The 12,086-nt window shown below is 41.1% G+C and overlaps 1 protein-coding gene across 1 annotated transcript in view; it reads right to left on the bottom strand.

Moving 5' to 3' along the window:
- The window catches only part of LGR6 (leucine rich repeat containing G protein-coupled receptor 6), a 156,170-nt gene that overhangs the window by 80,125 nt on the left and 63,959 nt on the right, over positions 1-12,086 (bottom strand). Inside the window, exon 4 of the mRNA XM_074222378.1 lies at positions 6,403-6,474. Coding sequence (XP_074078479.1) covers positions 6,403-6,474 — 72 coding nt within the window. The remainder of the gene's footprint in view (positions 1-6,402; positions 6,475-12,086) is intronic.

Below are 12,086 nucleotides of genomic sequence, written 5' to 3'. Positions count from 1 at the left end.
GGACCAGGGTATCATGAGAAGTAATGCACTATAATAAATAAACCTCTGAATTTGGAAGACCTGGATTCATATCCCACCTCAGACACCTACTAGCCAAATGACCCTTGGCAAATTACTTATTTCTCTGTGCCTCATTTTCCTCATTAGTAAAATAAGGAGTTTGAACTTGGCTTCTAAGGTAGTTTTTAGGGGCAGCTAGGTGGCACAGTGGATAGTGCCAGGCCTGGAATCAAGAAGACCTGGGTTCAAATGAAGACTCAGATACTTACTAGTTGTATGTGCTTGGACAAATCTCTTAACCCTGTTTGCGTCAGTTTCCTCATCTGTAAAATGGACTGGAGAAGAAAATGGCAAAGCACTCTAGTATCTCCATCAAGAAAATACCAAATACAGACACAAAGACTCAAACACGTCTAAAATAACTAAAAACCAGGTACCTTCCTGCATTAAATCAATGATCATATAATCTGCCAGTCTAGGTGCTAACCCAAACAACCTGGACATAATGCCAGACTGGAACTCAGGGTCCTTTTTTCACTGAATGACTAGGACTGGTTAGCCATTTCCCACCTCCTCCACCACCTTTGTTTTTTCACTCTGCTCTAAATTCCAACTACTCCTTTTACTTCTTTTCTGGGATAATGAGAATAGAATTCTAGAATACAAGAACTAGGAATATCCATCCTCAGGGATAATCACCTTAGAGGTGAGGACACCAAGTCATTTGCCTAAGGTCACACAGCTAAGAAGTGTGCATAGATGAATCCAATCTTTCCAACTAGATTATAAACTTCCTAAGGGAGAGCCCCAGTTTCTTTCATTGTCTTTCTCTCATATACAATTGAGCTTATGACAGGCATACTTATGTCTCTGGCTATCTGTCTGACTCCCCTGTCGACCCCCCCATTCCTCTTGCCATTTTGTTACCCAAAGTTCAAGACTCAATTCCTAAGAGAAGTCATTGAGATCATGGACTTTATAACTGGAAGGAATCTTGGAGATCATGGAATTCAACTTCCTCAGGAGGAAGTAAGTCTCCCCTAAGGACAGTTAGGCTTGTTGCCAGGAACCTTTAGAATGACTTGGATCCTTTGGGGAGTGAGGAAAGAGAGGGGGGTGGCAAAAGTAGTAATTTAGCCCCCCAAACTGCTTAATGACCTGACCTTTGGGAAATATGACTGATTTATTCTAGCAGACTGTCTTATCCTAACAGGTAACCAAGAAATAGATGTAGAATGTGTTCTCTCTCCCTTTTGGGTTGCATTGTATCACATGTAACTTCTAGCTGGACCATGAAGTGAGGTTTGAGGAAGGAGGAACAAAGGCTACCTACCACTCTTGCCTACAAAAGGGAACCACTAGGATCTTAGGATTTATATATCACTTTCATGTTTACAAAGTACTCTAAAAATACCATCTCAGTTTATCCTCTCAACAACTCTGAGAGGTAGATGCTATTAGTATTCCCGTTTTACAGGTGGGGAAACTGAGGCAGACAATGGTTAAGTGACTGTCTGAAAGTGGATTGGAGCTCAAGTCTTCCTGACTCCAATTCCAGCACACTATCCCCTAGGGACCTTAGAGACTGTTAACCTCCTTTTTCAGATTAGTAAACTGATGCCTAGAGTAGTAAAGTCAGAAGTAGGATCTGAACCCAGGTTTTCCCAACTCTAAATCTACCCAGTCTATCAGAAGCCACTTGTAGTTCAGTCAGTGCAGTGGGGGCACTCCTGTTCCATCCATCTGCTTTTCTACCTGCCTCCTTAGTGTACTCTCTTTGCCCCTCCTCCCCAACTCTTCCCTTGCCAAGACTTACCTCACCTCTGAGTTAAATAAACAGCAATTCACTATCTGTACTCTCTGGCATGGGGGACAAGAGGGAAGAACCCTTCAGGGGGAACACATCCTATCTCTGCCCAGCCCAGCCCTGACTAGGGGCCTTTTGGGGAATGGTTAAAATAAAAGGGAGGGAAGTAGGCGTTGTGGGGGGGAAGCTAATTATTTCATTTTCACATCAACAACTAGCAGTTAATGAGGGTTCCTCTGTGAGGTCTGGCCCTGACCCAATTAGAGAATGGGAAGGAGAGAAGCCCAGATTCCCTGTTCCACCTATAGGTTCTCATCTCTCAGAAAGAGCTATAGAGCAATTCCCTCCGGATGAGGGGAGAGGTGGGGGAGATTCTCAGAAAGCCATTTAACATCTTCAACGCCATCCCCACTTTAGCCCAGGGTAGAGTCAGGTACAGAAGGTTCCTCGAAGGCAGCAGCTCCAGGAATTCCAGTGCCTTCTGCAACTGAACTGGTAGTAGCAAAGAAAGGTCCTTTGCTCTGGGGAATAACCCATGGGTGCCTGAGACACTTTCCACAGGTCAAGCTGGATCTGGGTTGATTCTCCCACCTTAGGTTGCCCGATCCCTTCCCTCCCTCTGCAGCTTGTGCAGGCAAGGTGTTGGATGCTGTACAAATAAGAGGAGCAAAGGGAGAAACAGAAGCAGTTAAGACTGAGAAAACTGTAGCTTAATAGGATTAGCCAATGGGGAGAAGGGAACAACCAGGAAAGGGATGAAGCCCCAGGAAAGCAGTTGGATGGAGACCACCGAGACCAGAGAAAGAGCAAATGGGATGACACTGCAATATGAAGGATTTGAGTTTGGCCGGCAGAGTTGTCTTCCAAGGAAACCCACCAGCCTCTCAACAATAGCTTGGGGGATTTAAGAGTCATTAAATAAACATTTTTAAAAGCCTACTATGTGCCAGACCCTATGCTAATAAACACTGGGAATAGAAGAAAAAAAGGCAGATGAAGGGTTGAGTTGAACCTCTCTCTCTCTCTCTCTCTCTCTCTCTCTCTCTCTCTGTCTCTCTCTGTCTCTCTCTCTGTCTCTCTCTAGTTTTTGCAAGGCAATGGGGTTAAGTGATTTGCCCAAGATCACACAGCTAGGTAATTATTAAGTGTTCAAATCTAGATTTGAACTCAGGTTCTCCTGACTCCAGGGTTGGTACTCTACACACTGAGCAACCTAGCCACTCTAAGATTGAACATCTCTTAATAAAATGGTCAGGCAAAAGTGGAAAGACATAGTAGGAAAAGTGATGGTTTGGGGAATCAGAGAACCTGGGTTTGAATCCTGAATCTAGTACTCAGTACTCATGTGACTTTGGTTAAGTCTCTTCTCTCTGAACTTCAGTTCCCTTCTCTGTAAAGTGTGGGTTAGATGATTTGAGGTTTATTTTAACTCTCAAGAACAGACACGCCATCAGCACTGTGATCACCACTGCCAACAACAACCCACTAAACTGAATGAGGATCGAGGTTCTCTAAGGCAGTAGGAAGAGCTAGAGCCTTGAAACACAGATCATTCCCTCTTGCCGGGGCAGACCCCTGTTTTTCCCACCTGGGACAATGCCTTAATTCTCCTCCATTCCAGGTTCACCCAGCTGGGGGCAAAACCAATACTGTATTGTATTCTTGGGAAACCCATATTATCATAGTCATTAAACTGGCAAGAGGACTTAGGCATCATTTAGCTCTCTATGAGGAAACTGTGGAACAGAGAAAGCGATATGATTTGCCCAAAGTCATACAGATAATAATATTTCTCTGGTACTTTAAGATTTGCAAAAAAACTGCATATATTATCTCATTTGATTCCACCTGTGAAGTGTTGTTCATAACCCCATTTGGAGTTTTCTTGGCAAAGATATTGAAGCTGTTTGTCATTTCTTTCTCCAGGTCATTTTATGTATTTATTTATTTATTTTTAGGTTTTGCAAGGCAATGGGGTTAAGGGGCTTGCCCAAGGCCACACAGCTAGGTAATTATTAAGTGTCTGAGACCAGATTTGAACCCAGGTACTCCTGACTCCAGGGCCAGTGCTCTAGCCATTGTGCAGCCTAGCCACCCCTACCAGGTCATTTTATAGATGAGGAAACTGAGATTAACAGGGTTAAATGACTTGCCCAGGATCACACAATTACTAAATGTCTGAGGTCAGATTTGAACTAAAAAAGATGAGAATTCCTGACTCCAGCCCTAGTACTCTTTCCACTGTACCACTTAGCTGCCACTGCTACCTACAAGATTGATATTATTATTTCCATTCTATACATACAGAAACTGAGACAAAATAAACTAGTAAATGTCTGAGATCACATTTGAACTCAAGTCTTCCTGCCTCTGAGTCTATCTACCCATTTAGCCAGCTTTAAAGTTGCAGAGTACTGATACCACTAGGACCCAGATTCTTTCCAAAGGGCTCAAGTCCTTGTGAGTCTGGATAAGTCCTTAGTTTAAGTGCCATTCTTTCATTCCCCTCCCCATAGAGAGGGGAAAATAGAATAATTCAGACCTTTGTCTGCTTCCTGGAATGCCAGTTCTGCACGTTAAACCCAATTCTAGATCAGACACATACCCCTGCCCTTTTTTTAACTAGGTGAGGGCTGCTAGCTCTCAAATTCTAGAGACTTCACCAGGATCCTAGGTTCTAAACAATAGGTGACATAATATTGGGTATGAACAAGGGTGGTGAGGGCTGAGTGGTAAACAGGGTGGTGTTGAAGGCTAGTGACTCAGAACTGGCATGTGGAAGGGCAAGAGAAAAGAGAAGTACAGTCACCATGCCTAGAAAAGGAGGCTTCAACAATTGGGGTAGCTCATAGCATCATTTATTTAGTGCTGGAAGGAAATTCATCACCTCATTTTATAGACGAGGAAAATGAAACCAAGAGAATAACTTGTCCTTGGTCACAGTGGTAAGTGAGCAGCAGATCTGAGTTTCCAAATAAACTTTTCTGTCTTCAATTCCAGCCTAGACACAAGTCAGTTTCAGGTAGAACTGAGGATCTAGGTCTGGGGTCTTAACCTTTTTTCTGCACTGAACCCCTTTGTCAGTCTGGTGACTGGACCCTTTCCCAGAACAATTATTTTAAATGCATAAAATATAAAACGATTACAAAGGGAACTAATTATAGTGAAATATAGTTATTAAACTCCTTAAGCCCAGATTAAGAACCCCTAAATTGCAGAATAAAAGTTGAATATGCCACAGACATATCCAGAAATATGAAGTCCATGTCCATAAAATATCGAGCTTACCTTCTGCCAGTTAGGAGCTTCCAAAACTGGACAGGGTCAGCTATGTGTATTATTCTAGGACCGGAAAAGCAGCCATGCGGAGAAGACACCCTTTCTTTTGGCCTCAAAGAGCAGGTGAGGACAATCTTTACTTTCCTAGTATTCTTCCCCAGGGTCTGAGTTAGGGCTTTGGGTTAGCAAGCAACCTTAACAGATTGAGAACTGGGATTACCACATAGTCTATATGCCTCAGTTTCCTTTGCTGTGAATACTAGTGATTCCTTTATAGGGGTATGCTGGAGCAAGCTCATAGGAAATGGTTAAATTCTCAGTGTAAATGTTTACACCTCAGAAACTGGTAAATGCTATAAATCAGGGCTTGATTTATTATTTAGCTGATTGTCTAAATTTAAGAAAGAGATGTGTAAAATGTTAAAAATGCACTTTAAAAGTGTGTTACAGTAAATTTTATTTCTGTGAACCTGTTGTTGAACATTTACCAGCGCACCACTGCCTTTAATGTAAATTCCTTGATTTTTGGTTTCCCAGAGAATACTTGTTAATTCACATGACTCTTGCATGTCATTCCATTCTGACTCAAATGCCCCCACATCATCTCTTGCCCCTGCTAATCTGACCTGGTTCCTCTCTCCTCTCCTGCTTCAGTTCCAAAGGGTCTTCACCTGGGAAAAGGGTAGGTTGGGATTATTTCAGACTACACTGAAGCTCTGAATGGAGTTTTGGTGGAGGAAATAGGGAGGGGAAAGAAGGGAGGATGAGTTCAAGCTTTTCATGGATGGAAAAAAGGAGCCAGGCAAGGATAGAATGAAAGTACTCTTCTGGTGCAGAAGGTGACTCAAAATCTCTCTGGAAGAGGACAAGACAAGGACACATCCAAACTCCCAGTCCAGACCCAGGGTGTGGGTAGGAAGGAGAGAGAGCAGACGATTCCCCCCCCCCATCCCTCCTGTACCCCCAGGCTCCCATGGCAGACCGCTGGCTCCGACCAGAGCCTCTGCTCTGGTGGCCCCACATCAGGAGGTCCTGTTCCCACAATCCTCCAGGGGGTTTCATACCTTCCCCAAAAGTCACACACACACATAAATACACACAGTTATACTCACTGAGAATAACCCCACTTCCCCAGAAACCAAAGCTAAGAGTAGCACATGGTGGGGGGTGAGGGGAAGAGGAAAGAGGAGGAAGAAAAGGAGGGGGGCCCAAGAGGCTTCAACAAAGGCAGAGCCTGTGACTCAAGCCTGGGGAAGCTGACAGCCCCAGGAGACCGAGTCCACAGAACTCCAAGTGTCGGCACACTAATGACTTACAGAGACTGGAGGTTGGGCAGCTCCCACAATGCCTCAGCAGGGATTCTACTCAGCTGGTTATTCTGCAGCATCCTATAATTAGAACAGAAAAGGGTCTTAAATACACACATCCATGTGTACAAGGCATCATGGCAATCTCCTTCCCAGGCCAGGTCCTTTCTGTCTCCTCTTAAGGGCCACCAGGGAGCATCAGGTCAAGCTACTCTTCCTCATTAGCCATAAAACAATAAGGCAGAAAGACTAGCCAGAGCATAATGAGGTTAAGAGGAGCTGGCAGTGTGGCTGCAGAGAGGCAGACAGTCTCTCCCTCTATGTGGCTCTGAGCAGGAGAGCTGGGGTCTAGGTTGTGGTTGAGGTGGGGTCCTTAAGAGTGTGAAAGATGCTCTATCAAATGGAGTGAGCTGAAGACTAGGAATCTTGTGTCACTTTGACCTGGAGGAAGATAGATGTTGGTTCTCCTCAGCAAGCCTCAGCTTCCTCATCTGTAAATTAGGAGAAAGAGTTTTTTTTTTTAATAAGGGAGTGAGTAGAAATGAGACCTCTGGGTAAAAGATTTCTTTTGGGAGCCCTTCAATCCCTGCAGCTGAGAAAGGTCTCTAGTGCAGACCTGTACTAGCCACAGGAGATGAGGGAAGGGATGACCCAGAGAAAAGTGGGACCTTCTATCCATAGCTGAGGAAATCAGATACCTGGATGAATGAATATTTTAGGGCAACAAGGGTAAGGAACATAGTGCAAGCAGCAGATACAAGGGAAAAATAAAGTAGTCCTTTGAGACTGGGTTTCTTCCTAAAAGACCAGATAAGTGATGAATAAGAAGTAGTAGTTGAGAAAACAGCTCGAGACATACTTCCAAAAAAAGTAAGGTTGGAGGGAAAGAAAGCAAATACACCAGAATATTTATAGCACCGGGTTTTTTTTTTGTCCTAGTGAAGAATTAGATGCAAATCGGGTGTCCCTTGATTTGGAAATGTTGGGGTAAATTGTGGTACATAAATTTAATGGAATATCATTATTCCATAAGAAAAGAAAATATGAAGAATTCAGAGAAACTTGGAAAACTGTATGAATTGATTCTCAGTGAGATTAGCAGAAAAGGAAAATAATTTATAAGACCGCAGTAATATGAAGAAAACAACATGGAAAGGTTTAGAACTCTGATTACTACAGTAACCAAAACTGACTTCAGAAGACCTCAGTGAGGTAGGAACCAAATAAGTCATTATATTGTCAGACATAAATAATAGGATGAATTGTTTTTGCTTAACTGTGCTCCTTTGTTTTAAAGGCAGCTTCCATTGGGGTTGGATGGAGTGGAGTCATTGGGAAGTGAGAGTGAAGGAAGAAAAAAAAGACATTAATTAAACATTTGTTCTTCAGAAAATTTTAGAAGAAAATGAGCCCCCAAAGTGAGAGAAACTGAGCCTATCATTCCCCCAAGGATATAGGAAATCACGGAAGCTCAGAACTTGGAGGTCACTGAGGACAATTTGTACTTGGACAGGAATCCCATCTACAAGATCCCTCACAAAAGGCCATCAGGCTTCTACTTGAAGATCTCCAAAGAGAATGAACTCCTAAAGTATCCTATTTAGACAATTGTAATTATTAGGAAGTCTTTGCTTATATTCAGCCAAAACATCTCTCTTCACCTCCCACCCATTGCCTTTTGTTTCTGTCTTCTAGGGCCAAAGAGAACAAATCAAATTCCTCTATCCCATGCCAGCCCTTCAAATATTTGAAGATGGCAATCATGTTCCTCTTATGTCTCTCTTCTTTTCCAGTCTGAACCACCCCCATTCCTTTCAAAGATCTTCATAGACTGGGCCTCCATTTCTCCTATCATCCTGGTCACCCTCTTCCAGACACATTCCCAGATGTCAATGCCTTTCCTCAAATATGGTACCAAGAACTGAATATAGTACTCTAGAAGTTATCTGACCAAGGCAGAAAAAGGACACCAGAGGCATCATCTTTGTTTTGGACACTTATATTGCTGCCTAAGATTACTTAAACTTTTATGACTGCAGTGTCACATGGTTGACTCAATTTGGGTTTGCAGTTTCTCCTGGATCTCTCTCTCTCTCTCTCTCTCTCTCTCTCTCTCTCTTTTGGACAAACCACTGACTGACAATGCCTTCCTCCATTCTATATTTATGAAATTGATTTTTTTAAAAATCTCAAATGTAGAATTTTATTTCCCTGCTAAATTTCATCCTTACTAATTAACTCAACAAACATTTATTAGCTACTCCTATGAAAATGACACTGTGTTAACTTCTGGGGATACAAAGAAAGATAAAAACAATCCTTGCCCTCAAGAAGTTTAAAATCTAAAGCAGGGGTGGGGAACCATTTTCTGCTAAGGACCCAAACTTAAAAATTTAATTAGTTCACCTCTAAAAATCTCCTAGATTTATTGAATTTTGAGTCCTGCTTTGTCAGGGTCTTATATGGCCTGAGGACCAGACCTTCCTAGCCCTTGATCTAATGGGATGGATGGAAGGAAAGACAATATATAAACAACTATATATAAACTATATATAATATATATGTATATATATATGAAATGATAAATTAGACATATTCTCAGAAGACAGGCACAAAACAAGTTGTATTTAATAGTTGCAATTCCACATAAAATAGACTTTTTTGTTCTTCATATTTGAAAATGTTTATGTATGGATGTTAGTTCATTTTTTAAAAAAGAAAAAATTTTAAATAGAATGTAAGCTCCTTGGGATCAGCACTGTTTTCATTTTTGCCTTTTTATCCTCAGGGCTCAATATACTTTCTGGCTCATTGTTTTCAGTTATGTCCAACTCTTCATGACCCTATTTGTGGTTTTCTTGGAAAGGACATTGAAAAGATAGAATAAGGCTGTAGAAGGTAACCAGAACGATGGGGGGTGATATGTATCCTTTATAGGAAGGAATTTTGGAGGATTGGTCCCCAAAAGAGAAGACTTACAGGGGATATGACAACTGCCTTCAAATGTTCAAGAACTATCACATGGGAGAGGAATTATAACAAGTTATTTTGTTTGGTTATCAATAGTAGATTTAGAATTCATGGCTGAAAATTACAGGGAGATAGATTTTGGCTCACTATAAAGAAAAATTGAGGAGCAGCTATTTCATGAAGTGGATAGAGTGTTGAGTTCGAAGTTAGAACTCTTTTTCCTGAGTTCAAATTCAGCCTCAGACACTAAGTATGTGAACCTGTTTGCCTCAGTTTCCTCACCTTTAAAATAATAAGGAAATGGCAAACCACTCCAGTATCTTTGCCAAGATGAAATCATGAAGAATCAGGTGCAAATGAAAAACAAATGAACAACAAAGGAAAATGTTCCTTAGAACTTACAAACATCATTAGGAATCTGTGAATCTGTAGGTAGAACTCCCACTACCTTACACAGGTGAAAAATATCTCCCTGGAGCCTTCCTTCACTCTCTCTATCATCTATCCCTTCTATCCTTTGTGGTCAAATTCTTGGAAAAGGCTACCTATGAAGTAACTCCATTTTTTCTCCTCTCAGTCTCTTCTTAACCCCTTACAATCCAGCTTCTACCCTCATCATTCCACTGAAACTGCTCTCTCCAAGTTACCAATGATTTTATAATCACCAAAGACAATGGTCTTCATCCTCAATCCCCTTGATCTCTCTGCAACTTTTGACACTATTGATTATCCTCTACTAAGTCATGAGATATGACTTCTGCCACGAGCACCCTAGTACAGTGTCTGTCACATAGTGGACCCATAATAAATACTTGTTTAATTGAACTGAGTTTGATTCTTAATTCAGAAATTTACTAGCTGTGTGATCACAGATATCTTTCTGAACCTCAGTTTCCTCATCTCTAAAAATGGAAATAATAGCACTGGTATTGCCTTCCTCAGTATTTTGAGCAAAGCACTTTGTAAAACTAAATAAGTTTGATTTATCCTGAGGAAGCTGTGATCATTCACCAAGACCCACTTGGTATTTAAGGAAGAAATGCAGAGGAATAAAGGAGGTAATGAGTTCATGTCTTTAAAGTTCTAAGTAAACCTATTTTCTCTAGCACTTTCCCATGTGGCAGTTCTTAAAGTTTGAAGACAATTGTCATATTCTTCCCTAAGACTTCTTTTTGGGGAGAGGGGGGCTAAACTTCTAAAATTCTTTAATATAAATGATTTTCCCCTCATCATTCTGGTGTCACTTCAATGGTCTAACTCAATCTTGTCAATGTTCCTTCTGAAAAGTGCTGCTCAGATTTGTACATGCTGCTCCAGATCTGATTTGAACATAGCAGACCTCACAATGTGATGACCACCTCCCTCCTTCTGTTTTCTATTAATGCAGCTTAAGATTGTCCTTAGAAGCAGAGACAATACAGAACAAGCCTGCTCTCTCTAATGTGACACTTGATACTATGTGCCAATACAGTGGATAGAGGACTGAACCTGTAGTCAGGAAGACTTGAGTTCAAAACAAGCCTCAAAACAAATAGTTGGTTGTGTGACCCTGGGAAAGTAAATTAACCTCTGTCTGCCTCAGCTGAGTTCCTCAACTACTAGATAGATAATATCTGTAAAGTACTTAGCACAGGGCTTGCACATGGGAATGTTAAATGTTAAATACATTCTTTTTCCTCTTCCCGCTTCCTTCCACCCTTCCCCAATGGAGAACAAGGCTCAGAAATAAACTAATGCACTCCCCAGTCCTGCCAGTAGATAGGAAACATTGCTGAAATATACCCTGATTGAAAGTTGGAAAAAAGAAATTCTATTTTTTTCTTTCCTATCTCAGCTGTAGGGCTAGGATCAGAATGGTTCCATGAAATCACCTCTCTGTGAGAACTGGGGATGCCCAGGGAAGACCAGGTTATACCTGCAGGAATAGCTAATGAGCAGACGAGGTAAGATGGGGTCAAATGAACCAGCTCTACACCCTTGTCAACTTGGCCATCTAAGCTTTGTACCTACTCTAGCGTGATAAAACTCCCCTCCTTAATTACTTCAATTAATTAAGTTAAATTAATTACATTAATTAAACCAAATGCCTAAATAATGGTCTATTTATATAATAATATAATATGGCACCACAAAAATATGACACCTACAATGAAATGTGGAAAGACACATATGAAAGGGATACAAAAGGGATTTAGCACAGGGACATTGACTAAAACTAAATGTTAAGCATAGGAGAAAAGGAAAACAAGGTCAAAACTAGGCCTGGAAGAGAGCCCAGAACAAAAACATTTTATTTGCTTGTTTCTTGTTTGTATATTCTTTTGCTTCTGCCTTTTTAATGGCTGGGAGGATTCTGGTGAGATTTTTGCCCCTTGTTTTTTTATATTTATAATTATGCTCTATGCAATAATTTTATAGATAATAGAGCTTATAATTCTTTTAAAAGATCTTTTTTTTAAAAAAATCACCTAAGTAAAGAACAAAACAAGAGAAGATTAGTGGACTAGAATGTTCTTAGAAATTATAAAGCTGGGGTGGCTAGGTGGCGCAGTGGATAAAGCACCAGCCCTGGAGTCAGGAGTACCTGGGTTCAAATCTGGTCTCAGACATTTAATAATTACCTAGATGTGTGGCCGTGGGCAAGCCACTTAACCCCATTTGCCTTGCAAAAACCTAAAAAAAAAGAAATTATAAAGCTTCTTTAATGACTCTCAACTTGTCCT

This window comes from Macrotis lagotis, chromosome 2 (assembly GCF_037893015.1).
Source record: "Macrotis lagotis isolate mMagLag1 chromosome 2, bilby.v1.9.chrom.fasta, whole genome shotgun sequence".
NCBI lineage: Eukaryota > Metazoa > Chordata > Mammalia > Peramelemorphia > Peramelidae > Macrotis > Macrotis lagotis.
This window is presented reverse-complemented; position numbering and strand designations above follow the sequence as displayed.